We start from the raw sequence: 26,255 nt of genomic DNA, 5'->3' as shown, positions 1-26,255 counted from the left end.
AGGCAGAGCAGGCAAGCGAGCGTGTTGGCGGGGAGAGCGAGGCTGTCGACGAGTGTGTTTTGGAGTCGGAACCAGTCTGTTTGTGGTGGTGGGTGGTGGGAAAAGATGTCGTCAGTGATGGAGGGGGTGCGCGGGCTGGAACCTGGAAGCTCTGGGGGACCTACCTCCACTGTATTACCTTACCTCTAGGCCCCCAAGGAGCCAAGTACCTGCCGCGCCTGCCCGGGCGGACGAGGGTACCTTACAGCCAGGCCTCGACACGTAGGACGCCTAGCGCGATAGAAGGCCCCGGGGGCAAGAGGAACTCTGGGGCGCTCAAGTTTCTTCTTCTTTTTCTTCCTCACGCTTCCCCCGGGTTTGGTCGGACGAGGGCATATCCTGCATCATCTCCAATGGACAGTTGTTCATACGTCTCGGACAGCTCCGCAGCGGGCTGGGTACACACAGGCATCAAGGAACAAAGACATGGAAGCACTGACTGGGGCACGTCGGTCGCGCAGGCAGCTTGGCGAGGTACCGACAGGTACCCACGACCACGCAGTGCTGAGCCCGCAGTGGCGCTGTGGCCTGGGCGTGGGAAGCTTGCCCGGCACTCGGGTGCAGTGGATGGCAACACTCTTTGTTGGGACGCGCCGATGGAGCGTTTCGTGGCCCGAGGTACCCGGAAATGAAGCCTTCACCAACCCTCTTTTCTACAGTATATATTTATACAATATATTGTAGGAATCATCTTGACGACCAACTTGGTATCCTCTTGTTGTTCCTTTTAACCGACAAGACTGGAGAGGCGTGTGTGTACATGTACGACATGCGCACCCCCTTCTCACCCGCGAGGCGCACCTCGCAACACACAGAAGGGACAATACCCTTGGTTCAAACGCCATTTCGTCTCCGTCAGCACCTCGGCAACAATGACAATGCGGCGGCCAATCAAGGCTGCGGAGGACAACCAAGTACCGCCGGCCACGATAACCCGAGTCCGCCTCGGATGGGCCTTGACTCACGGACAAGCAACAGGCATCACTCTCACCTCCGTCTCGTGTTGCCGTCCGAATGTTGCATGGCGGCGTGGGGAAAGACGATGCAAAGACGTTGCACCCTTCATCGGCGGCCTCTCCTTGCCTGACGCAATGACGCCAGGCCAGTAGAACCCACTTCTCTTTTTTTTCGATTCAACGCCAGCCGGACAAACCGAAGCACGCCTGTAGGAGTGACAAGGATAGGGGCTCTTTGCTGCGCCACGGCCGAAACCCACAGTCCCCCAGCGGTGACGTCTGTCCTGCCAAACCTGCTCCCGCGGCCATTCAAGTTCCTCCCTACAGTAGCTTGCTGCGCATGACATCTCAACGTTGCCCAGCTCGTGCCCAAAACTCGGGATGCGCAGCTTCGGGTCATAGCCGGGCTTTTTGGTTGCCCACTTATACGACAACCCTTCAACATTGGCATGCGGCACACGCTCTTATGTCTAGGTGGTAGATATAATTGTACAAGGCAAAGCCCCATTGACGGGGCAGCCTTCACGTCCGCCGCAGCAGCACCAAGGCCAAGCCCCCAGCAAAGGCCGCCCCGGCCAGAGCCCCCTCGGCCGCGATGATGGAGGCGTCTCTCATCCGCAAGTTCACCCGCCTCTCGCTGTACAGGTCTGCCGCAACCGTCCGCCACCTGGTCGGATCCAGCAGCACCTCCTTCCACGTAGTTTCCGCGGGGGGCAACGTCGCCGAGGGCAATGCCGCCTGCTCGGCGTGGGCGGGCTCGGGAGCCGTCGCCTGCCGTAGTTCCGGGCCGTCCTCGGCCATCCTCTCCAGGCCCAGCTTGACGGCCTCGAGCTCGCTGCGTACCTCTTGCAGCACCGCCTGCTCCTGCTCCACCACGCCCTTGACGAGCCTCTTCCTCCTCCACGGCTCGGCGACAAACTGCAACGCGACAAAGAGGACAAAGTTCATGCCCATGAGCCCCCACGTGCCCCACGTGCTGGCCCTGCGTATCCTGTCGCTCCAGATCTGCTCCTCGTGATAGCGCTTGAGGATGCCGGCGCTCAGCCTCTGGCTCAGGCTCTGCTCCTCGGCCTCGGCCTCGGTCAGGGATTCCTGCGCGGCAACTACCTCGCCTTCGAGCACGTGGTCGGTCCGGTACAGCTCGGTGAAGCGCTCGAGGTCCGACGGGGACCAGCTGTCCTTGCGGGCCAGGAGGGTCGTCACCTCGCGCTGCGTGGTAGCGCGCTTGGTGTTGGACGTCTTGTAGGCCTGGCGCGCGGTGCGGACGCGGGCCTGGGCGGCCGCCACCTGCGCCTCGAGGGATTCGTTGTCGGCCTTGATGGCCTCAATGGACGAGTAGCCCGTGATGTCGTTGAGGGTGTGGGAGGCGGTGAGGACGCGGGCTTGAAGGTTGTCCATGACGTGGCTGAATTTCCGGTCCAAGGCGCCTCGTCGACTCTCGACCATCGAAGGGAGCTCGGGGTCAGGGGAAGAAGGGCCATGATTGTCGTTTGGCTTCTGCGAGCCGCTGGAACTCGCTGGCTCCGACGCGTCATCAGCCTCTGCGCCCTCGCGAGACGGCGGCGGCGGCGGCGGCCTTGTGGAAAGCAGCCGTGCCCGGACGGTAATGCTGCACCGCAGACACAGGATAGACTGCCTATGGCCGGCGACGGCCGAGGCTCTTGGGGTCAGCTCCGAAAGACGCAGCCGGCGGCCGTGCGCCCAGGCGGCCCGCGCAACGGGGCGGCCAAACGGCTGCATCACGAACAAACCCGGTCCGTCTGGAGTCGTGGCCGAGATTGGGGGAATGGCGTGCAGCTTCCTTCGTCTTCACGGGTGGGAAAAGTTTCTTGGTGGTGCCCGTCCAGGGGGGGGGGAGCTCCGAAGTCCGCTCCGCTTTCTGCCGCCCGCTGCCCCGGAGCTGCTGACCGCCCGCCTCGGTTCCCTGTTTACAGGGGCCTGGGGGCCCTTTTCGGCTCCCTTCCCAGGGCTCGTGCGCTAGACCACCACTGGACAGCGACCCTTCGATGACGCCCGATACCGAATGAGAGCGGCCAACTGGAGCGACTCATGGTGTTTGAGGATTGCGGTTTTGGAAACGCTCTTCATTTTACAGAGAGGGAAAAATTGGGCCCATGGGCGATCATGATGCATAGCCACGCACTCGGATTGGGCTGTCGTCAATTGGACAGTCTTTTTCACCATCTACATCCTCCCCGTATATCTGCTTCGTCTCGAACTCTTCTCCACAATACACTCACTTGCCTCCGCCATCGACTCTTCACCGACGATAGACCAGTCTCGAGCTCACCCAAAGACAGATAGACGCCAAGACTGCTCGCCATGGGCTCCGTCTCGAGCGACACGCCGGCCCTGGCCACCAAGCCAGCCTTCATCTTCTTCACCGACTTTGACGGCACCGTCACGACGGCCGACTCCAACGACTTCATGACGGACAACCTCGGCTTCGGCCGCGACCGCCGCGTCCAGGGCAACAAGGGCACGCTCGACGGGCGCGTCCACTTCCGCGACTCGTTCCGCGAAATGATGGACAGCGTCGCCACCCCCTTTGACGAGTGCCTCGCCCTCCTCCTGCGCAGCATCGAGCTCGACCCGGGCTTCAAGGACTTTTACGCCTGGGCCCGCGCCAGCAACGTGCCCATTGTCATTCTCAGCGGCGGTATGGAGCCCGTCATCCGCGCCCTGCTCGACAAGCTGCTCGGCCCCGGCTGGGACATTCAGATTGTGAGCAACGACGTTTGCCCCCGCGACGGCAGGTCCATCAACGACGTCAATGGCTGGACCATCCAGTACCACGACGACAGTGTCTTTGGCCACGACAAGTCCATCGAGATCCGCAAGTACTCGTCCCGGCCCGACCGGCCCATCCTGTTCTACGCCGGCGACGGCGTCTCCGATCTGTCCGCCGCCAAGGAGACGGACCTGCTCTTTGCCAAGGCTGACAAGGGTGAGCTCCTTCTTTCTCGGGACCCAGAAAGCCATGTGACTGACCACGTCTTCAGATCTCGTGACGTACTGCGAGAGGGAAAATGTCCCCTTTGTCACCTTTCGCGACTGGACGAGCATCACGCAGACGTGCAAGGACATTGCCGCAGGCAAGATATCCGTTCAAGACGCCGCAAAGGGGCGCATTTGAGCCGATGCAGGGGATGATCTCTAAAAGTATTGGGCATGTTTACTTTTGGTTCAACGTTGACCGCGGAACTTGGTTGGGCTTGATTTGATGCTCGCACATATAGACCTAGCTAGACTAGATGGTTGGAGAGGGCTTCGATAGAGCGCGTCGTCTCGTCATTGCGATATAGAGTAGAGACACGGCTAGAAGATGATGGGGCTCGATATCAGGGGGAAATAGAATCAAATCGTATATTAGTCGGCATACTTTTCAACATAGCAGACGGATGCCGATAGAGACCCTTACATGTATCCAGACCGCCGTGCTTGTGCCACTCTCTTTCCTTTACTGACGGCCAATACTCTACTCAGTCCTCTTCTCCGGCGACGGCACACCGTACCAGCACAGCAGCATGACGACAAACAGGGCAATGACAATGGGATGCAGCACATACGTGCCGACGGCCTGGGCCAGCAGACCCGTCACAAAGGGCGCCACGGCGCCGCCCAGGCTGCCGCACGCGCTGATGGTGCCCATGCCGCTGAGGGCGTCGCGGCGCGACATGCCGCGCATGAAGACGGCGGCGGCGCACGGGTAGATGGGCCCGAGCAGCAGGCCGACGATGGAGACGGCGACGGCCTCGCCGACAATGTTGGGCACCCACCACACCAGCACCTGGAAGGCGACGGCGCCGACGACGAGCCCGTAGACAAAGCCCTTTTCGCCGATGCGCTGCGCCGGGCCCGACAGGCAGAAGCGGCCCAGCGTGATGCCGGCCCAGAAGCCCGCCGACACGTAGCCGACCGACGACGGGTCGCCGCCGCGCGCCTGGATCAGGAAGGATATGACCCAGCCCGAGATGGACACCTCGGCGCCCTGGTAGGCGAAGATGAAGACGGCGCCGAGCAGCACCACCCGCATCCGCAGCGCCGTCACCATGCTGCCCAGCAGGAGCATCGACGACGACGCGGGCTGCTCCTCGCGCTCCCGTGCCGCGGGACTCAGCTCCCGCTCGAAGTCCCAAAAGGACCACAGCGACAGCGCGACGGTGGCGACGCCGATGCCCAGCGTCAGCAGGTAGTAGCGGCTCCAGACGGCGCCCGCGGCCGTCACCAGCGCCGTGGCCACGAGCGGGCCCGTCGTGCCGCCGACGCCGTAACTGCCGTGCAAGAGGCCGAGCATCAGCGTGCCGTTTTGCAGGCGGCCGCAGAAGATGTTGCCCATGGCCACGTTGATGGCGATGCCGAAGCCGATGAAGAAAAAGGACAGCGCCACGAGCACAAACGGTGCCGCCGCCGCCAGTGGGATGTATGCCAGCGTCATGAGCGCCTGGCCCAGTCCCAGCACCTTGGCCTGGCCCAGCTTGGCCCGGAGCGTGTCGAGCACGACGGCCGCGACGATGAAGCCGACGGCCTGCCCGACGAATATGAGCGAGACGACGCCGTAGCCGATGTGGTAGTATCTGCAAATGGCCTTGGTCAGCTCTGTCCCTCGCCATCCGTTGGACAAGGCAGACGCACTTTTCCATGTAAGGAATCAGCGCACCCGCAGCGCCGTCGCTCAGGGCATTGCCCAGGTTGGCCAGGCACACGGCCAGCAGGCGGAAGCGGTTCATGGACGGCTCCCACACGCTGGCCATGGCCTCGACGGGCTCCGCGGCAGGCCCCGGGGTCGCCGGCGGGCTCATCTCGAGGTCTGAGTCGTTGTCGGCCCGGGGCGTCACGCTGCCGGACTCGCCCGCGTCGTGCTGCCCGGGGGCCCTCTGCATCTCAATCGTGTCTGCCTGGTGAGGAGCGCCCGGATACGTCCTGTGGACCGCCTTGGCCGGGGCGGCGAGAGGAACGAGGCCCTCGTCGGGCGGTGACGGGGGGCCGTCTGACGTGCGAGACTGCACCTCGACGAGGCCTCGCAGCATTGCAGCTTCCATGTTGAAGATACGGGGTGCTGGTGGACGAGTCATAAACGTGGGGTGTTTGGCAGGATGAAAGAAGGGGAAGCGGCCTCGGGGGATTGACGATGATTTCAAACCAGGCCTTGGATGACTTGCCGTCAGCACCACGAGGCCCTCCACCTGCAGCCATCCACCCACTCATCCATCCACTCATCCATCTACGGCTAACAAACTCTACGGGCCAGAATGGGGGGCCACCCGTTGTGTCTGGCTCGTCGGCTGGCGAGTGCTCAATGTCCACCGCCGACCCCGCGGGGAGCAGCTTGGGCTCCTCGGCCATGTGGCTGGCCAGCCTATCATTGAAAGGGCCCTTGGTCACCGCCGCCCATCCATTGCGAGTCGTTGGGCACGCATTGCCCGAGAATTCGACGTGGTCCGATGCCGGGTCGCCGTTGACCCCGGGCCGCCGGGGCCGCCCAATGCGGCAGTTCCGCGCGGGACGTTATCGATAGCCTTTTTCATCGTCAATCGGAAAACCCCCACCAATTGATTGCCGATGCACCAAAATTCATCGTCACCAGTGGCTCTCCCGAGCAGCGCAACAAAATGCGTTAGTAGGCAACTCTCACCACACAGCGCTCATGGGTCGCCCAAAGCGCAACGTCCTCGCCGCGGCGGAGGAGTCCCTGACGCCCCCCGACGAGCTGCTGCCCAACCAGTCCGTTGTCCGCGTCGTCAAGCCCGAAGGGAACAATCTCTACGCCTGCGAGTTCCCCAACAAGAAGCCCGTCGTCCTCGAGCTCGCCCAGCGGTTTCGCAACACGATATGGATCAAGCGCGGGGGCTTCGTCCTCGCCCAACGCTACGATGATAATCTGCGTCCTGCGGGAGAGATTGTCAACATTGTGCGCGACGAGAAGCTGTGGAGAAAACAGCCATACTGGTACGAGCCCACGGCGCAGACGTCCCACGCAGCAGCTCTGATGAACCCCAAGGCCAAAGGAGTTTGCCAAGAGCGCATACGACATGAGCGACGACGACGACGATTCCAATGTCGGCAAGATGCCCTCCAGCGACGACGACGAATGACGGATCGCTTCTACTGCACGTCGCAATCATTTGCTCTTCTCCTCTATCGCTATCCGCCGCGCCTCCGAGTCACCATCTTTCGCGGTACTCATGTACACTGAAACGACTGTGATCAAGAGAACGTTGACCACGACGGACGAGCTGACGTCGGTACTCGGAAAAACGTTCCAGGCCCATTCCTGCGCGAGCCAGAGCGGGAAGACGAGCAGCGGATGCGGCAAGGCCACCCATAGCAAGTACGGCGTCGACCAGGCGAGGTACGCATAGAATTGGTAGTGAAGAGACCGCGCAAACAGCAGCCCGATCACGTTGGCAGAGAGCACGGCCGTCATGACGTACGCGGGGGTGACCCGGTTCGACACGCGGCCTTCTTCCTGCTGCGTAAAGGGAGATTTGCCCTGGAGCATGGCGCGGATCATGGCGGGCAAGGGTTGCTGTGCAGGCCGCATCCATCTCGTCGTGACAAAGATGGAGAGGACGATGGCATGCAAGGCGAGTAGCGCCAGTGAAAAGGACTTGCTGAGAAAAACGTCCTCGCCGAGCATTCGCCAATTGACGGTCCACTCAAACTTGAACTGCCGCGAAAGCTCAAACGCCCGTCCCAAGTATCCCCGCCAGTTGGTCGCCAGGAACGGAATGGCCATGGCAAGCTGCACCTGCGCCATGAGCCAGGCCAGCCGTAGACTGCCCCAAAGGCCCCGGCCGAGGAAGAGTAGGACAGCGACGGCCGGGAGCACGAGCAGCAGCGACATCTTGATGCCGAGGCCCCAGCTGTACACCAGGCTGCCCAAGGTCCAGTGCCTGCGCTGGAAGAAGAAGATGGCGAGCCATAGGAAGAAGACGGCGAAGCAGTCGTTGAAGCACCGCAGGACAAAGACGCTATGCAGGCGTTTCGACAGAATCAGGAGCGGGAGGAGGTACGGCGGAGCCTGTGACCCGAGGTTAGGTGTCGCGGCTGTCGTGGAGTGCGGCGGAATGCGAACCGACCTTGGCCTGGCGATAGCACAGCATCACCAGCGCAAGTGTGGCCATGTAGAGGACGGCAAAGAGCTTCTGCGCGAGCATGATGTTCTCGCCACGGTCCGTCAGGTAGTAGAGCCCCGTGTACGTGTACACATGCGCGGCCGGGTACACGAGCGGCCCCGTACCGCCCTCCATCTTGGTGTAGTCGCGCTGTCCCGAGACAAACTGGGCGACCTGCTCCATGTACGCCACCCAGTCGATCTCGGTGTCTGCGCGAGCAAGGCTTCAGCGGGGGTCGCAGCGACGCAACGCATCGAAGACGTACACGGGACCTTCCAGATGACCAGGCAGCACAGCACGGCGTCGACGAGCCAGAGCGCGGGCGCGATGAGCGTCGAGAGCGGGTGGCGGCCATTGGCGACGGCGCCGGCGAAGCGCCAGGCCTGCGGGAGGGCGGCGCACGCGTCGGAGGATTGCGGCATCGTGGATTGGTCTGCGCAAGCCTGTATGCCCACGGTCCTGGGAGCAGCGTTTTACGAGGAATGGGAGAGGAGAGGTTGAGAAAGGGGGCAAGCTGCGTGTTTTGGAGAGGGCCCCGCAAGATTGCATAACTTGGGTCCGCCTCGAACCCGAACCTCTCGACTAAGCTCGCTTCGTTTGGCGGCGAACAAAGACTGAGACTTGATGAAATCCATTGGACCACTGCTTCGGTACTATTCACTGGCTCCTCTTCTTCCGTCCTCTCAGAGCTTGGGCTCACTGACCACATCCTCGCCATTGTCCTTGCGAATCTGATTGACCAGCTCGACGACCCTCTCGGCACAGCCATACGACGCCTGATATCCCCAGCCCGCATGGCCGTAGTTGTGGACAATCCACGTGCCGTCGCTCGTCTTGTCCGCCTCGAGCCGCACGCCGTCTCTGCGGTACGGACGCAGCCCGACGCCGTGGCGGACGATGCTCAGGGCATCTGTGCCCTTGCCGCCCGTCAGGTCCGGGCAGGCCTCGACGGCGCGCTTCATGATGCGCATGGCGACGTTGGGGTCCGGGTCCGAGTCCCAGTTGCCCAAGTCAAAGGTGCCGCCGATGATGGTGCCGCCGCCGCCCGCCCGCTGCATCATGTAAAGCGTCTCGAGGTCGCCGTCGTCGGTGCCCGACGTGGTCAGCATGGGGCCGCACTCGTTGCGCACCAGCACCGTCTGGCCCCTCGCCGGCGTCATGGTCGTGTCCCGCACGCCGCCGAGCTTGAGGGACCCCAGGCCCGTGGCGTTGACGACGATGGACGCGGCCGAGCCCGTGTGGCTCATGACCTTGGCCTCGGCAATGTCCGACAACACGGCTCGCTTGACGACGACGCCGGCCTTGAGGCACTGGCCGAGCAGCCACTGCAGGTAGGTGGCCGTGTTGATGCACACGCTGGTGAACTCGCAGCCCGATTCGTGGCCCGGCAGCAGCTCGTCGGGGCCCAGCTCGCGAAAGTCGGGCAGCAGCGACTGGTACCAGGGGCCCATGTCGAAGAGGGCGTCCTTGAGGCCGGCCGGGTTCACCAGGTCTTTTTGACGTCTAAAGACGCGACTCCCTGTCGGCGTCGCTCGGGTCAGTCATTGCAGCAAGTCATGACGGAGAAGTGGGCTGCTGCTTGCTCTGAAAGTGAATGCCAGCCTCGGGGGCCTGCTCGGCCAGGCGCTTCAGCTCGGGCCAGGTCCGCCGCTCATATCGGCTGTTCTCGTCGTCGGCCATCCTGGACACGGCTGTCTAGTGAGTCGCGGTTCCTCGGCGGCCTGGGGAGCAGACGCACGGCAACACGTTGGCACCGGCCCACGGCGATGCATATTCGATGTGATAGTCGCCGGGCATGTGCTTGGCAAGGACGGTGATGGTGTTTCTCTTGCTCCTCGAGAGCAGCAGCGCCGACGTCAGGCCGCTCACGCCAGCTCTGGACGAGTGAGCCGGCCGCCCCGACCATGAGGCAGGGTTCGGAGGCGACTCACCCTACAACGACGATGACGTTGGACATTTCCACAATTGGCGAGGGAGACTGCAGAGTCGGCTTTGTGCTGCGATATCTGAGACGGCAGTCTTCTTTTGGCTCTTTTCTGCATGAAAGAGGCGGCTCTGCCCAGATGACGGCGACGCCCGCCTGCTGCTTCCCCTCTTAGTGGGTCGGCTATAAGCACCAGGCGTTAGTTACGGTAGGTCGGCCATGTTGATCCTTCACCCTCATTCACGCGAGAGCCATGGACCGCCAGTGTCCGTCTCTGGTAATTTTGGGTCGTGTTTGATTTTCCCCTCTCTTTTGTTGGACGACTTGTCATCACTCATGCGATGCCTAGGCCCGACGAGTCACCAGAGGCGCAAGCACGGTATGGCCAGGTCAAGTCTACTCCATGAACCAATCGGCGGCAGAAATGGCGCCGACGTCGGTCCAGTGGTTACACAAAGTGCTATTCTGGTATTGCCGGTCCTCTCGACCTTCCTGCCACTGCCTTCTGATTCCCAATTCGTCCTAAGCAGAGGCCCTTTGGGTGATATCCTCGTTCGAATTTCGAAACCTGTGCCGCAGGTCATGAGATGGGATTAAGGAACAGCTTTTGACTTCGCCAGACTACTTGGGCTCACATGGGTGATCACTGGTCAGGATGGCAGAACCAACCGACGCATTCAGTTGCAGCAACCGGCTTGTCAGTGAAGCACATTCATGTTCATCTCCGGGCAGACGATCAAACGTTCTGCGGGGGATGATATTCACACAAGTCACCTGTGGCCTTGTGCCCGCCCTGGACAGGGTTTGGATTAGCTCTCCGAACATGACTTGAGTAGATAGGTGGGTGGATAGTCGTACGAAGCAAGCATTGAACGGGTCGGCAACGACCAGGGTTGCGAAGCAAGAGAGGACGAAGATGGAGAAGCGCATCGTGTAGAGAGTCAAGGATTTGGATTTAGATTGGGATTTGAATGCTCGAGTCAACGATCAGGAATGGTCGAGCCGGTCCCTCCACTCGCCCTGGATTTTATACCCCAAGGGCCCAAACGTCCATGGCCCTGGTCGCGATGGTGGACGGAAGGGTGAACAAGGGAGAAGGGGATGGATTCGGTTTCGTCATGCTCGTCTTGAGGGCTTGAATCCTCCCTCGCATCGCCCGGCGCTGCGTGTTCTGCTGTTCCTTGTTTGAAATCGGCGGCTGCTGCAAGACGGCTTACAAGGACATTGAGAGTTCAATGGTCTCAAATAAGGGCGCCAGACAACAGCTTCATGAGCGTCATAGTTTGTCGACCACTGACCTTTTTCCCCAAGTTCACAATGCCTGCCACGAGCATGGAGACGGCTTGAAAGATATCTTGGGCATGCGGTAACCCTCAGAGTGTTGGGTTAGGCTCTACAAGTGCAACATATACACACATCACGATACATGTCGACGGGGAGGCAGGCCTACGTAGATGGTCACATACAGGCATGCAAGTGCCCGCAGCCGGCTCTGTGCATGGAGGGGAGTGGCAGAGACGAGACGCACTGCTGTCACTCACTCATCCACGTGGCCGCTCGTCATGCGCTCGCAAGCCCCCCGGCTGGGCCACGCGATTGGCCGCAGACGACAGCCCCTTTGGCCGTCTCCTCTGGATGGCGCAACCTGCCGAGTGACATGGCGCCGCTGTCTTGTTCCTGGTGGCGGTGGTCGACACCCAGCGATGCAGTCCGGGGGCTCCCGGATCCCGGGTTCATCTCGTATCTGTATGTACTGTACAAGACAGGTCAGTGGCAGACGAGGACAGTGAAGGCAAGATATAGGCTTCGGAAGGTGGTAGGTACGATGCGGATGCCTACAACGCGGATCACATCGGCGTCGCCAGCCTGCCATGGCCGTCTTTTCCCGCGTCGATGCAACATGTGGGGCAATTTCTCTCCTGGCCCAGTCCTTGGCCTTGCATGTGACGCCTTCCGAGGCGCCGCGAGACATACAATGAGATGAGGGAACGGACGCCCGGATCTGGAAAGACGGGGAGCAGGGACGAGAGGCTGCGGGCCGGGCCTTGCGTCTCTCGGCGATCCGGGTCCAGCGCCCGGCACGGGGGCGGCCAATCAGCCAACCACCAGCCAGCATGTTTGCCCAGGCTGCTGGCTCCGAGGCGCGAGTCGTACGACACGCTGGGCCAGCTCATCGGCCTGGCGAAGTCAGTCTACGCCTCTACGGATACCTGGTTGGTCTCCCCAGGTCGGCAGCCTACCCTATACCTGACATCCGCATCCTCTGCGCCCGGTGAGGCCTCGTTCCTGGGTCGATGCTGGCGTCTGGACACTCTCCAGGTGCACATAGAGACGGGTGTCACTTTGGCTTTGAAACGGCGCCTCTGTTACCACTGCATTGTGCTTGCGCTGTGTGCGGCACCGTGAGCCGGCAGCCCCCTTACGAGCATGGAATCGGAGATGCCGACGACTTGTCATGGACGCAGCACACGTCTCTTGCCTGCATGAGAGCATCTGGCTTTGGGAAGAGATACCGTACTGTACCTACCGCGTCATGGCATGTCTACCTATGCTTGGGAGAGGTGCGGGCATTGGCTTGATGTAGTCCACCAACGGTCCGTGATTCAGGCGGCCAGACGCGACTCACTGCAGCTAGTCGGGATCAAGCCGCGGATGAGAGAGATTGCAGAGCTCACCGACGGCGCCATGGAAGCTTATTAGCGCGTGCATCGCCAATCTCCGAGCCCAGTGGCACCTAATCAAACCGAGTCCTACGACAAGTGGCATCGACATGCACGTCTTCCGTTGCCGGAAACCTACAGTTGCTCGTCGCCAACAGGAGCACACTGAGTTTTGCGCAAGGGACGCCCAAAGTCAATAGAGGGCCGCCCATGTGAATACTGTACATATATAAATGCACATGGCGGGACTGAGTTCATCACGAGGGGAATATACGGTTCCAGCCCCCGGCCAAGGAACGCAGCCGCCCGGAAGGCTTTCCCGTGCAAAACGTTGCTCGACGGCGTTGCACGGCGCAAATTGGACGGGAACCTGCAGCACAAGCCAAGAATCCATCCACCGACTTGCTCGCTCATTCCGGCGCCTTGCGGGGTGCAGACGGACGACGATGTCAGCTTGTTTCTTCGAGTCACAAGCATCCGCATGCATGTAGCAACCATGGCCATGTCGCGAGCTCTCGTAGCCCCCAGCCAGACCATCGCATCCATACGTCCACGCGAGCCGAGCCTCGCCCAGGGCTGACTCGGGTTGGTTGGTGACTGATGAGTTGGCCGTTGGTGGTGACGAGCGCCCAACAGAACCTTCGGCGGCCCTCTGAAAGCTGGACAGACAGGGATCCCCCTTGCCGAGTGTGGCTGCTCCCGCGCGTTAGCCGTGCCATCTTCTTGGACCATGGATGGTGTGGTGAGGGGGAGGGGCCGCTGCTTTGATGTGCCAACTCGTCACGACACCAGCAAGAAACCCTCCTCATACTTCTACCACCTCGACGACAGGATCAACTGTACAGTACATACACATACACGGTGCTGTCTGAATGGGCGGCATCAGACTAAGACGGCGGGCGAATACGAGGGGGCCACAGCGGGTCCGCCGCAAACAGTTCCTGGTGATACGAGGCTCTCTTTCCCCAGTCCAAACCCTCAAACCCCCAGTGTCACCCGGGTTGCGTAGGATACGTGTGTGCCTCATATATATGTATAGTACCAAGTATCGCGACTTTCATGCACGCACAGTAGTGGCATGCAGCTTGCTTTACTCCTGTACAAAGCATCCAGTACACCTTGCACAATCAACACGTACAGGATGCCAAGCGACGGGGCACGGTCACGCAAGTGATGCGTGCCAAAGTCCATCCAGACGAACTGTAGATCTCGGGTGACTCTCCCAGCGGCCCGGCTCCAAAGACAGGGCAAAGGGGGGTGGAGGATCGAGGACGTCCGAGCCAGGGGGTCATCTGGTCGCTTGGGACAAGAAAAAGCAAAAGAGGAGCGTTTCATTCGCAAAAAGGCACCAGCATGTCCCTTTCCTTGCTTCTTCCAAAAAAGCACGGCTGAAACACCCGATCCCCTGCTTGAACTGGCCTTTTCATACATCTCATGGCCGCATGGATGACAAAAGAAAGGCTGACCGCGTGATATGCCAACGTCATTGGACATTGAAAGAGAGGCTCGATGCTCATTGGCCTCGAGCTTGGTTGGTCTCGTCGCCGCCACACCACCCTCCAGCATCATCATCACCACCACGAGATAGAGCCGCGGGGGCTCCGTGGCCGAGGGCTCTGCGCCGCCAACTCGCGTGCGGGGAGCAAGGCGTCGTCAAGCGTGCCGTACTTACGGAGTAGCGCAGTCATCGTCGACGACCAGCTGAAAGGAGAGAGACGTGGGGGGCGGAAGAGATTCCCCATCCTTGACCGCCTGCCTGCACTTGTCGGTGCTTTGCTTCGCCCAATACATCGTGTTGTGACTCGATGCCCCAGTGGCGCCCTCCACTTGAGAGGCGCTCCGCTCCGGACAGATCCAGGCGCGGCTCAGAAGCTGCCGCGAAGCATGATATGAGCAGGACGGCAGCGTCAGGCTCGGCTGACGGCACAATAGGAGAGGCACCACTAGACGTCGTCCTCCAGCCCATGGTATTGAGGGTGGAAAGGCTGCTGCGCGGTGGGATCAAGCTTCCCACTGCGGAAGGATATCGGGAAAGGCGGGTCTCATCTTCAGCAAGGCGTCAACATACTGAAATTGAATTCCTGTCATGCTGCCATCAAGGTCGAAAGCCTGTCTTGTTCTGTCAGCATCTTCGTAGTCTTCAAGGCTTGCAACTTACGGGGTAAAAAAGGCCGAATGGGTCGAGTCGAGGTCAATTCCCCTCACTAACCGCATTTGGCCGGGGCCAGGAAGTCAAGTGTCACGTGCCGCAGGGGCCCGGGAAAAATCTCGATATCTTATCTACTCGTATCGCGGAAAAATCCACTTCGCGGATTCGTTAGATAGCTTCTGAATCCCTATCTCATCATCAACCCATCAACATCTCTCTCCTAGGCGACCCAGAATGGCTCTCGATCACACGCGGGACCCGTGTCCTTGGGTCGTTCTGAATGACTTTGGCGGTGCCTTCGCCATGGGGGTACGTCCCGATGGCCGAGCACCGGCCACTCGAGCCCGAACCTTGCAGCCCATGCAGCACGACTAACTCTCCTCCAACAGGCGATAGGCGGCACCGTCTGGCACGGCATCAAGGGCTTCCGCAACAGCCCCTACGGCGAGCGGCGCATCGGCGCAATCACGGCCGTCAAGATGCGCGCCCCGGTGCTCGGCGGCAACTTCGGCGTCTGGGGCGGCCTCTTCAGCACCTTTGACTGCGCAGTCAGGGGCGTACGGCGAAAGGAAGATCCCTTCAATGCCATCGCGGCGGGGTTCCTGACGGGCGGGTCGCTGGCAATACGAGGTGGCTTTCGGGCGGCGAGGAACGGCGCTATTGGGTGCGCCGTGCTGCTTGCCGTCATCGAGGGCGTCGGCATTGGGTTCCAGAAGATGCTGGCAGGAAGCACAAAGCTGGAGGTGAGTTGGGTAACCGAAAGCTTGCGCTGCTCGGCCATGTGCCTCGTACTGACACTGACGCCTTGCCTAGGTCCCAGTACCTCCGGGAGCCGACGGCCAGGCTCTGGCATGAGCTGCCTCACAAAGGCAGACGAGCTGGATGGAGCTGGACCTGGTGCAGGCAGTCGCGGCAAGGGGTAGTCGCCGTGCCCGTATACAAGGGCGCAACGGTGCTTCAATCATTGAACCGCACCTCGACCGCGATATCACGCCCGCCCAGCTTGACGCTGTCCAGCACTACCCTCAACGCCACTCTTGTTTGCATTTTCGCGCGGTGTTTCTTGAATTGTTCCGTGTACTTTAGGTGCTCTGGCTCGGCGGACGTGCGGTATCTCGACGACTTTCCCAGCGTTACAACGGGGGGCGGATGTATTATGTCTTCCATTCTCGCAGGATACCCGCAACTTTAATCTTGGGTGTTGTCATCATAGAGCCGGCGCTTGGCAGAAGATTTGCTCGAATCGGCGCTGTATCCTCTGGAAAAGGTATCTTTCTTCAGTGGGGCGTATTGTCGTGAAGCTACACCATTGGGGCAGAGCAGTTGGAGCTAGCGACACCTGGTGTTGCCCGTAGATGAGATACTAATTATCAAATGACCCAACAGAGACTAGGGGAAACAGGTCTCAATAGGCTCTCGACGGTAAAGGTTCTCGATCAAGGTCCGAGGGCTGATGGCGGCTACTAGTGGTGGCGACGGGGGCCATGGTTGGGTCGGCGAGAGCGAGCATTGTACTCTGTACCTTGTCACTAGATGCGGCGCGCGTTGCCCACAAGGTACTAGTACGTGGGTAAGGTGTCGACCAAGCAGGAACTCGCAGGAAACTCACCTTAATTACCTGCGGTAGCACTTACCGAGATATGTATCCGTACCTTGCGCGAGCAAAGCAGGTACAGTACATGCAGCGCTGTCTTGGCCAGCACAACTGAATGGCCGGACGGTAAATGAGCGTAGGCAAGGTATCCTTATACTTTGGCAGAGGCAGCCATTGCACTGTACGGGGATGTCAGCTCGTCCCACGCATGTTGCTCTCTCCTCCAAAGCCTCCCTGCTGAGGCTTCCTTTACGAGCGACGTCGGGGCCTTGATTGGCCCGCGCCGTGCCCCCCGCTAGCCTGCAGTGGGAGATCATGCGTCGAGGGTGACAGCCAATCCAAGCCTCTCACCGCCCGGGTGCCTCTGGTGTGCCTCGCCGCACTGTACAGGGTGCTGCTTGTGCACAGTACGCGGTGCATGATGCTCGACATCGACGGCAACCATTGACGATGCCTTTTATGTGAGATGCCCACGATGCATTTCGAGCATACTGTACGGACATGCATGCCCCTTGGCTGCGTATACCCTTGACACCTGAACAGCCTCTCATGCTGCTCCGCATGTGGACTTTACACGCACGCTGGGGATGCATGAAAAGCTGCTGCGCTGGCCCATGTACTGTACGAATTGCTGGGTTGAGACCCAGGATGCACTGTGCACAGTACCTTGTCGCGCGAGGTACCTCTCTGGCTTTAATTTACCGGGACACGGCGTGCGACTCGATGTACTCGAGGCACGGTATACGAAAAGGCGTCAAAAGGTGCTCTGCCAGCCAGGGACCGACTCGACTGCGGGACGGACATGATAGCGCGGTACGCATCGAGGGCTCTATGGCAGATTGCTGCTAACCAAGTGCCCCCCTTGGAGATGACGAAAAAAAGGCCCTCGGGATGTACTGCCACTAACGGGGAAGTGCGTAGCAGCGACTTTTTAGAGTAGATACATGCTTTATTAGCAGGCACTCACCCGGCGGAATGACTGTCATTTTTAATGGCATTCCCTTCCGGCCCTAGAGTCGCCCCCCCCCCCTCCCCTCCTCGCACCCTTCCAATACTGTACTTGTGTTGGCACCATTGCTCTGCTGCATTTGCCTTGCCTCCATACAAGGCCGGACCATCGCCCACATCCGTCTCCCGTCTCCCTGCACTCGGCGCGCCCTTGACTCTCCCGGAGCAAGCTTGCTTGTACGACTCGATATCTGGCCGGCTTGGCTCGTGCATTCCATACATACGCTGGCGGAGGCGCAGAAAAAACCAAGGGCAGAAAATCGCTTCACGACGCCTTGCCGCTTTCTCGCCGCGTGCCACAGCTGCACGCCTCACGACCCTTCCCTTGACGCCCAACGCGCCTGTTCGCCCTTTAGCCGACCCCGTCATCCTCTTCCCTCATTTGCAACGGCGCCCTCCCGCCAGCGCGCCCCTGGTGTTCTTCCCCCCCCCGGGCCGCCACTGGCTGTCGTCGTGTTTCCCTCCCTCTTGAACCTCGTCGACCCTTTTCTTCTACATGATTTCGCATCTCCGCAGCCCCCTCAGCCGACCACGATGCTGCCTCACAAGCCGCCTAGCATAATCCACGCTCCCATCACGACGGCTTGTAACTGACAGACATCCCACCAACCTCACCCACGATGACCATCTGGCCCTTCCGGCGCAGGGGCGCCCGCAAGCGCCCCCGGAGCGGCGCCGCCCTCTCGGATGGCGACTGTCCCGCCGCTGCCCCGACCCGAACAGACGGCGCCCTGGCCAGAGCCGTTTCCAAGAAGAAGCAACGCACCGAGCACGCCAAGCTGCAGCGTCGCCCCCGTGCCTACAGCTTCTCCCCGGGCCGCCGCGACTCGATACGCGTCGACCAGCCTCGCGTAGCCCACCGAGACGGCGACGCGACCGACGACGGAGCAGACGACTGGCAACGGATGCCCACGTTGCATCACAGGAACAGCCAGCACCCGGCAAGGAGGAAGAGCAGCAAGAGGAGGAGAGACGACCACGAGAGAGAGGCCGAGATCAAGGCCATGAGCGCCCTGACCTCGGCACGAGCCGCGGGCACACTGACGCGGTGGAGCAGCAAGCGGGCCAAGACGGCAAGCGGCGCTGGGCAATGGGAGAAGCCCCCTTCCAATGTGTCTCTGCCGCTTTTTGACTCCATTCACTCGAGCCAGTCGTCCGACTCGGATTGCGTATCTTTCAAAGTCTCCACCCTGAGCTCTCTGGCACCGCGGCCAACGTTGCGGTGTGCGTCCGGGTCGCGATGGACGCCGTCACGAGCTTCGGCGCCAACCCGATCCGGCTCGCAGAAGAAGTCTCTTGTCGAACGCGACGTCATTCCGGAGGAAGTGCTGGATTCGCGCAAGCGGATAGACGACCTCGCCGATGGCCTGGACGCCACCGATCTTAGAGAGCTCATGGAAAGGGACAACCGAAGGCGAGAGAGGAAACGGCAGTATGACCAGGATCGAATGGGGCGTCGACTTGCTCGCAAGGCCGAGAGCCAACGGAGAGAAGAGGTGGAAGCCAGGCAGTCGGGAATGCAGTCGCCCCGGAACCTCGAGCGAGGCGTCCTGGGCCGCGAACTCGTCGGCCTGGGAATCGAGCCGCCGTCGGCAGTCGTGACGTCGTCCAAGAAGCGAGACTCCCCCACGTCCGACCGCATGTCGGGCATCGAAGAGGACCAGCCGAGGGGGCCACGGGAGTTGTTCCATCCCACATCTCCGCACTCCCAGAACGAGTCTCTGGCGGCCGACGAGTCTGCGGCGGTACAGAGAGTAAGCCCGACGCCGCCCACAGAGGCCGACGAGCCGGTATCCGCCCTACCGCACGGGTCCATCCTCGCCGGCCTCCTGCGGTCCAAGAAGTCGCAGTCCAAGTCGACGTTGAGCTCGGACAAGGACAAAACGACGGTTGATGACGAAGCCCCCCGAAACGACCCAGAGTGCAGCCACAAGAGCAGTCGCCTCTCCTTTGTCTCTTTTCTCCGACGGGGCGTCAGGAACCGGCGCAACTCGGGCCCGTCGTCATTCTCCAACACGTCGCGCGAGGAGATGCAGGCTGCTGCCACGGCGCAGGCGGATGCCCTGGCAAGGCTACAGGGCGACGACGCGACTCCGCAGGCCAACTACCTGGCGAGCAAGCCCGGAGCCGGGGGCCCCAAGCGGACACGGTCCCGGTTCCGCGAAGATCTTCCAGACTACCCCCTGTCGCCCCCAGACTCCCTCGTGCAGTCTCCCGAAGGAGAGCCACCGCTGCCTGTGGTCGACGAGGTGAAGACGCCCGCGACCGAGTCCCGGCCGACGACTGCGCCCGGCGACCCACCCACCTCGGGCTTCCATTCCCTCGATGCCCTCCGTCATATGCCGACGTCGGCGGAGAGATTGTACAGCGCCATATCACCGGATCCGCAGCTCTCCATGTCTCTCGCGTCCATCGACTCGGAGGGTTCCTGGCTCTCGGGACGGGTCGGCAGCCGGCGAAGATCGGCAATGCGCGACAGCATAGCGCGGGCCAACCGTCGCGACCAGGGCCCGTCAGATTCCCCCGTGAGCAGCACTCACGAGGACGTGGCTGCCGGCGACGACGACTACCTCTCTCGACTAGCGGCCAACCGGCAGTCCGGTGAGATGACGGCTGAAGGGCAGTCTGGAGATGGCCGCCCGAGCAGTGACGACGAGCCGATGCAAGAAGGCGACGTGCGGTGGGGAGCCGTCGGGGCTAAGCCGCGAGTTATACGGTTCCACAGGCACGACCGGGACACGATGCGCAGCCGCGAGGGCTTGCTCAACATGCAGTCCGACGTTGAGTTTGGCGGCGATGATCCGGTCTCGCCTGTCGAAGACAACAAGACCGATGACCCATAGCACGCCAAGGGCGTGGACATGGGTATGATGGCGACGGCCCTGGTAACCAAGACGGACCAGGGCGTGGTGAGACTGGCAAGGCAGGAGAAGCAGTCCTGCTTTGCTGATTATGATGCCTTTGGCGATGAGCAAACCAGAAGAGTTCCCGAAATAACAACCTGAACGCCGCCGACGGAAATTCGGCCGACAGTCCTACGACGCTTTCCTTGCAACACTGAGCGAGACCGGTTCCCCACGGGCCTCGAGCCTTCGCTTTAACCGTTTCTTTTGTCGACCAACTCACCCAAGTCACTCTTTTACGACCTTCCCTTGGCTTGCTCGAAAACAAAACTTTGGCTGGGCCAAACCTGACACCCCCCAGTATCAACGACACAATATATAAAACACAGAAAAGACGTATGAAAAGGGAACTCTTCTGATTTAGCTTGCTCGCCTCGAACCTTGGCAATACACCACAGCGTCTCTCATTTACGTAGCGACGGCTGCGGCGCACTCTTGATTCGCAATTCCACACCAAGTACATACACTGCATTAGATACCCGCGGCATCGTTGGACACGAGTGATCCCGTTGATCTGATCTCGGGCTGGTTTTTATCATCCGGGCTTGACCTCACCCGTGGAGCTGGGTGAGTTGGACACTGTCGCGGCCACGGGCAACAGCATACCGCGCTGCTCGGCGCAACCCTCACCGGAAAGGGAACTCGACCTAGCTTGCCTTGATGACAGAAGAAGAGGGCGAGGACATTGGGCATCTCATGGGGAGGGGGCGAAGGATAACACTCAGCGAGCGTGCATGCGCATGAGGCATTTTGGCCTATTTGATGAAATTTGTTGATTTTACTCTGCCGGGTTTTTGCCCCCTGAGGAGATGATGTTAGTGTTCCTCGGCTTCTTTAATAGAGAAGGTAAAACTTTCTGTTGCAATGAATGCCGATGACGTGAACGTGTCTCGACTGTCTCAAGCGTGGAGATGGCTGCTTAGAGGGGTGACGCAATCCGCCTTGCTTATTAACCCAAGTCGACATGAAAACCACGACAAACGTCGCCATTGTCAGTCCAACGACCTTTGTCTCTCTCTTCCGCCCGGTCCATTTCGCAGACCTACACGTGGGCGTCACTCGACTGAACATCAGCAACAGCCCCATGTTGTCGTTGCGCCTCTCCCGTCCGCTGGCGTCTGCCACGCAGTCGTCAGCAGCGGCCTGGACCTCGACGCGAGCCCTGCACGCAACGCCTCGCAACAGCAAAGTCCACGAGGCAAAAAGGCGAGTCGTCCTGATAAGGAGAAGGGGGAGAGAGACATGGGCCGAGTTCGCTCTGACGCCAGTGCACCCCCGTTTCTAGCGCCGATGATCTCTGGTTGGCCGTCAAAGGGAAGCCGAGAGTCGTTGTCGACTGCTTCGCAACGTGGTGCGGGCCGTGCAAGGCCATTGCGCCAGTACTAGAGACGTATGTGCCCTCTTGATGCCTTGTTGTTGGCTTGAACCGGGTTGGAAAAATCCGGCTAATCGTCTCTTGCCTTGAGATAGAATGTCGGAGGAGCTACAGTTCAGGGACAAGGTGCACTTTGTCAAGTTTGACGTCGACAGGCTGCCGCAGGTGACGCAGGAGCTGGGTGTGCGAGCCATGCCCACCTTTGTCATGTTCAAGGACGGCGTCACGGCCGGCGAGGTGGTGGGTGCGGATCCGAGGAAGCTGGCGGCGGCGTTGAAGAAGCTGGCTGGTGCTTGAGCAAGCTGGCGGATACTTGGGGCTGAATGTATGTACATGTACGGCTTACGCGGGATAGAGAGGGCTTATCATGGGAGCATCGGTGTGAAGATGTCTGGGTTGACGAAATGTAACATCTTCAGAGTGGAGACTTTGTTGACGTGGACAACAGGATGTCTGTCTGCCGATGCAGCGCAGCATCGTCAAAGCCAATGGGCAAGTACCCAAGAGACGTATATCTGCAACAGGGACGAATACCTAGGTAATCTGCTCCTGTCCGGCTTTTGCTGGTTGCAAGCAGCACGTGGCGACAAGGGATTCAAAAACGTGTGTGGTGGTGAGTGGTTCCAGGTTGCCGCGCCAACGTCGACGCGCCCGCGCCTATTTACCACCCTGACTTGACACTGAACGCCCCCACCAACAACCTCGAAGAATTCAACCTCGACAACCATACAGCCAAAGCGACGCGACAAGGCAAACACGAAGAGCGCCCAGCGCAAAGACGGCTCGCAGAAATGGCGTACAACCCGAGGATGAGCATCATCCCTCCTTCGCAGCAGCACCAGCAGCAGCACCAGCAGGGCCGGTCGCGCAAAAAGGAAGACGACGCCGACGCCTTCATGCGGCTGCCGGACCGCGAGATCGTCGGCTGCATCACCGACATTGGCATCAACTTCTCCGTGGCGGACCTGCAGAAGCCCAACCCGGCGCACGTGCAGCAGATCTTCGAGTGGTTCGCCGAGCTGCTGCTCAACGCGACGCGCGAGACGGTCGAGCCGGCCATGCGGGCGGCGGCCGACGACGTGTGCGGCGACTTTGCCGACGTGATCCCCGTCGACACGCGCAACCTCATGGGCTTCTACGTGTCGCTGCGGAGGCTGCTGGTCGAGTGCGGCGTCAACGACTTTGGCTTCAACGACCTCTACAAGCCCACGTACGACCGCCTCGTCAAGATCTTCAGCTACCTCATCAACTTTGTGCGCTTCCGCGAGTCGCAAACGAGCGTCATCGACGAGCACTTCAACAAGACCGAGTCGGTCAAGGCACGCATCGAGACGCTCCACGCAGACAACCAGGACAACGAGGCGCGCCTCGAGCACATGCGCCACAACCGCCGGGCCATGGAGGCCCAGGTACGCGACAAGACGATGCGCAACGAGGACCTCAAACGCCGCCTGCTCGAGCTGCGGCGCAACCAGGAAAAGGTGGCGGCGCGCCTCGAGGACGCAAAGCAGAAAAAGGGCCATCTGACAGGCCTGCTCGAGCAAAAGACGCACGACAAGCTGACGCTCAAGCAAGAGAGCGCAAAGCTGCGGCCCTACATGCTGCAGAGCCCCTCGGCCCTGCACGACAACCTGGCCGAGCTGCGCGAGATGCTCAACGGCGAAAAGGCCCACATCGACGCCCTCGACCGCCGCGCCCGCGCCCTGCAGACGTCGGCCGACTCGTTTGCCGTCGTGTCGACCGACGTGGCCTCGTGCATCAAGATCCTCGACGAGATCGCCGCCGAGCTGGCCAAGGAGGACGAGGAGATGGCGCGCAACGCCAAGCAGCGCGACGCCCTGTCCGAGCGGGGCAACAACGCGCGCGAGGTCGAGAGGGCCGAGACGATGCTGCGCCGCCAGCTGGCCAAGTGGACCGAGCGCACCGACAAGCTGCGCGAGCAGAGCAGCCAAAAGGCCCATGAGGCAAAGGAGAAGATGCACGAGCTGCGCGCCGTCCACAAGCGCCTCACCGAGGAGCACACGGACAAGACCAAGGAGATGGAGATTCGGAGGGTCAGGATTGAGCAGACGGAGAAGAAGGTGCGTGTGTGCTGGCCATCCAAAGGGCTTGGTTTCCTTCGTCCTTTTCCAGGTCGACGCTTGACATGGCGGCGTAGATGCTAACAATATTTGCAGATGCTCGACCTCAAGGAAAACATTGAAAACGAAGTGCACGCCGCCCACGACGAGTACCTCAAGATGGAGGCTCACATCAAGCTGTACATTACCGAGATGGAGCAGACCATTGTTTAGCACGAGGTTTCCCTGGGCTGCCTTTTAGGCGGCTTTGGCGTTGATATTGGACGAGACTCATGATACGCGATACCATAGCTTGGCGTTGGGCTGGATAAGGGCCTGGTTTTCGGTCGGTTTGGCATGTGGAGGCTCGGCACCATGAAGAATCAAGAGGGGGACGGAACCTATAAACAGCTACGCAGCCTCGCCACCTGGATTGTCGCTGGGTGCCTCCAGTACGAACCACCGCCCGAGGACCCGTCGCACGGGGACGACCCGTCCCGACCAGGTCCCATCGTCTCTCATCTTACTACCATTCAGGATCGGCACGCCCTCGCCAAGCGACGCCTCCAGCTCGTCCCGACTCTCCGTCTTCCTGGGCTCGACAATGGCAGCTCGCAGCCCGTTCCTGGCGGCGCTCTCGACAAGCCCGGCAGCCGACGTGTTGAGGCCCTGCGCCGACCACTCGGTGCCATCGCGGTGTAACTCGAGGAAGCCGTAGACGAGCAGCGGTGGCGGCGGCTGAGGACCGGCCGACGACAACGACGGTGCCGCGTCGAGGGGCGGCGGCGGGGCTTTGGAGTCGCAGGTAAAGAAGGCGGCCAGGTAGGAGCGGAGATGGGTGACGGTGGGGACAAAGGCCATGGCTATGTGCCGGGAGATGGCCACCTGCATGAGAGGCGCTCCAAGGAGGGCGTGGTGTGGGTGCTGGTCGTCTTGGCCATCGTGGGGGACGAGTTTGTCCTTGACGTCCTGGATGAGGGCGTCGAGGAATTGCTTTTTGGGCCAGCAGACGAGGAGAGTGGTTGGATGCGTGTGGCTGGCGAGGATGTAATCGAGAAGCTCCGAGGGCGTGGCCGGCGAGAGGACGACGGGGCGAGGGTGCATTGTGGTTCGCGGGCAAGGCGCGAGGCGAGCAGGCAAGCCTTTAGGTTATGCCTTAAGAAATGGTAGTAACGAAAAAATGCCGCCCTCTAATAAATTATTAAATCCTCTTATTTATCGGTTATTAATCTAACTCTTTTCTTCCCGCTTATAAGGAGGCTCTTCTTAATTATATTATTATAATAAAGTTACTACCTTTTAGCTATCTTTTATATTATTTATTTACTTAGCTTTTTAAGCTTAGCTTATATAATTATTATCTTTTTATTAAGGTAGTTTTTTTAAACTCTTACTTTTTTACCTTTAATATAAATATAATATTACTATATACTAAATATTATAATAGTTATATATATAAGTTATATAAGTTATATATATTTAAATATTAATAGTAGTATTTATAAGAGTCTTTAACTATTATAAGTAATAGGCTTAGGCTATAGCCTAAGCTATATAGTTATATATAAAGGGCCGGATCCTATATATATAGGGGCGGGCTAGCCGCACATAGAAGAGCTCTATATAGCTTATTAATATTATCCTACGGACGGCACCTATATATACGCCTCTACTTACTCCGTAATAATATAAGCTATTAACTAATAGATCTAATAGATATCTCCTTAGAAAGGGTGCCGCTTCCCTAAGGGAGTACCCCGCTACCCCTTAGGCGGATAGGAAGTATTATAGCTATCCTAAAAGCGATTAAAAGCGCGACGGCTAGCGAGAAGAATAAGGTTCTCGCTATACTAGGGGAGCCGTCTATAAGACTAGCGTTAACCCCTATAACCTTAGTAATACCGGTTACGGCGGCGGTACTATTAATATAGAAGCCGCTTCCTTAGCTAACTTAAAATAGTAAGCTTAAGTCCTTTTACTTCTTTCTTAGCCGGCTATAGACGAAGTTTATAATAAATAAGAAATAGGGCCTAAATAGCTATTATAATATAGTATAGTATTTACTCCTTTATACGCTACCGGAGCCTTAGATATAGCGGATCTCTAGATTCTAAGATAAGGGCGGCCTTAGAAGTAAACGCGACTTATAGGACTTCTTTTAATACCTTATATATACGTTTAGTAATATATAAGAGCGGGAGAAAGCGTAGGATAGGCTATAAACCCTTAAGTAAAGGGATAGGTAGACTTTTAGCGAATTCCTCCTTAACTTTAAAGAGACGCTCTTATAAGTAGCGGGAACTATAGTATAGGAAGATAGCGTAAAGCTTATATAGTTATAAAACTTAATTACGCTAGCCTTATAAGAGCTACTTATCCTTATAATTATACCTACTAACTATAGCGAGTATATAAGCTAGTTAATAAAGGTAGTATAGGGCTATAAGTAAACGCTATGTTTTTAAAAGC

At 59.4% G+C, this 26,255-nt stretch overlaps 11 protein-coding genes across 11 annotated transcripts; 6 read left to right on the top strand and 5 right to left on the bottom strand.

Annotated features, from left to right (window-relative positions):
• Positions 1-1,517: 1,517 nt before the first annotated feature.
• HRG_01927 (she9 / mdm33 family domain-containing protein) lies at positions 1,518-3,046 on the bottom strand (the record flags this gene model as incomplete). The annotated part of the gene is made up of 4 exons (XM_044860398.1): positions 1,518-2,450; positions 2,514-2,729; positions 2,809-2,933; positions 3,016-3,046. 4 exons carry the CDS (start codon positions 3,044-3,046, stop codon positions 1,518-1,520), a joined length of 1,305 nt encoding a protein of 434 aa, XP_044724031.1.
• Positions 3,047-3,317: 271 nt separating this feature from the next.
• On the top strand, positions 3,318-4,131 carry HRG_01926 (haloacid dehalogenase-like hydrolase domain-containing protein; the record flags this gene model as incomplete). Its single annotated transcript, XM_044860397.1, has 2 exons — positions 3,318-3,942; positions 3,998-4,131. 2 exons carry the CDS (start codon positions 3,318-3,320, stop codon positions 4,129-4,131), a joined length of 759 nt encoding a protein of 252 aa, XP_044724030.1.
• A 342-nt stretch (positions 4,132-4,473) lies between these two features.
• Positions 4,474-6,037, bottom strand: HRG_01925 (major facilitator superfamily domain-containing protein; the record flags this gene model as incomplete). The annotated part of the gene is made up of 2 exons (XM_044860396.1): positions 4,474-5,572; positions 5,631-6,037. 2 exons carry the CDS (start codon positions 6,035-6,037, stop codon positions 4,474-4,476), a joined length of 1,506 nt encoding a protein of 501 aa, XP_044724029.1.
• Positions 6,038-6,642: 605 nt separating this feature from the next.
• Positions 6,643-7,090, top strand: HRG_01924 (translation initiation factor 1A / IF-1 domain-containing protein; the record flags this gene model as incomplete). The annotated part of the gene is made up of 2 exons (XM_044860395.1): positions 6,643-6,944; positions 6,997-7,090. 2 exons carry the CDS (start codon positions 6,643-6,645, stop codon positions 7,088-7,090), a joined length of 396 nt encoding a protein of 131 aa, XP_044724028.1.
• Positions 7,091-7,116: 26 nt separating this feature from the next.
• On the bottom strand, positions 7,117-8,535 carry HRG_01923 (ALG3 protein; the record flags this gene model as incomplete). The annotated part of the gene is made up of 3 exons (XM_044860394.1): positions 7,117-8,019; positions 8,078-8,322; positions 8,379-8,535. The coding sequence occupies 3 exons, from the start codon at positions 8,533-8,535 to the stop codon at positions 7,117-7,119; spliced, it is 1,305 nt and encodes a 434-aa protein (XP_044724027.1).
• A 261-nt stretch (positions 8,536-8,796) lies between these two features.
• On the bottom strand, positions 8,797-10,070 carry HRG_01922 (FAD dependent oxidoreductase domain-containing protein; the record flags this gene model as incomplete). Its single annotated transcript, XM_044860393.1, has 4 exons — positions 8,797-9,632; positions 9,697-9,794; positions 9,852-9,989; positions 10,045-10,070. The coding sequence occupies 4 exons, from the start codon at positions 10,068-10,070 to the stop codon at positions 8,797-8,799; spliced, it is 1,098 nt and encodes a 365-aa protein (XP_044724026.1).
• Positions 10,071-15,080: 5,010 nt separating this feature from the next.
• HRG_01921 (tim17/Tim22/Tim23/Pmp24 family domain-containing protein) lies at positions 15,081-15,701 on the top strand (the record flags this gene model as incomplete). Its single annotated transcript, XM_044860392.1, has 3 exons — positions 15,081-15,155; positions 15,236-15,589; positions 15,660-15,701. The coding sequence occupies 3 exons, from the start codon at positions 15,081-15,083 to the stop codon at positions 15,699-15,701; spliced, it is 471 nt and encodes a 156-aa protein (XP_044724025.1).
• Positions 15,702-18,068: 2,367 nt separating this feature from the next.
• HRG_01920 (uncharacterized protein) lies at positions 18,069-20,291 on the top strand (the record flags this gene model as incomplete). The annotated part of the gene is made up of 1 exon (XM_044860391.1): positions 18,069-20,291. The coding sequence occupies one exon, from the start codon at positions 18,069-18,071 to the stop codon at positions 20,289-20,291; it is 2,223 nt and encodes a 740-aa protein (XP_044724024.1).
• Positions 20,292-21,315: 1,024 nt separating this feature from the next.
• HRG_01919 (thioredoxin domain-containing protein) lies at positions 21,316-22,023 on the top strand (the record flags this gene model as incomplete). The annotated part of the gene is made up of 3 exons (XM_044860390.1): positions 21,316-21,557; positions 21,637-21,741; positions 21,822-22,023. The coding sequence occupies 3 exons, from the start codon at positions 21,316-21,318 to the stop codon at positions 22,021-22,023; spliced, it is 549 nt and encodes a 182-aa protein (XP_044724023.1).
• A 494-nt stretch (positions 22,024-22,517) lies between these two features.
• Positions 22,518-24,020, top strand: HRG_01918 (nuf2 family domain-containing protein; the record flags this gene model as incomplete). Its single annotated transcript, XM_044860389.1, has 2 exons — positions 22,518-23,807; positions 23,904-24,020. The coding sequence occupies 2 exons, from the start codon at positions 22,518-22,520 to the stop codon at positions 24,018-24,020; spliced, it is 1,407 nt and encodes a 468-aa protein (XP_044724022.1).
• Positions 24,021-24,197: 177 nt separating this feature from the next.
• On the bottom strand, positions 24,198-24,890 carry HRG_01917 (uncharacterized protein; the record flags this gene model as incomplete). The annotated part of the gene is made up of 1 exon (XM_044860388.1): positions 24,198-24,890. The coding sequence occupies one exon, from the start codon at positions 24,888-24,890 to the stop codon at positions 24,198-24,200; it is 693 nt and encodes a 230-aa protein (XP_044724021.1).
• Positions 24,891-26,255: the final 1,365 nt, after the last annotated feature.

Source organism: Hirsutella rhossiliensis (genome assembly GCF_020360975.1).
Source record: "Hirsutella rhossiliensis strain HR02 chromosome Unknown scaffold00002, whole genome shotgun sequence".
Classification (NCBI taxonomy): domain Eukaryota; kingdom Fungi; phylum Ascomycota; class Sordariomycetes; order Hypocreales; family Ophiocordycipitaceae; genus Hirsutella; species Hirsutella rhossiliensis.
This window is presented reverse-complemented; position numbering and strand designations above follow the sequence as displayed.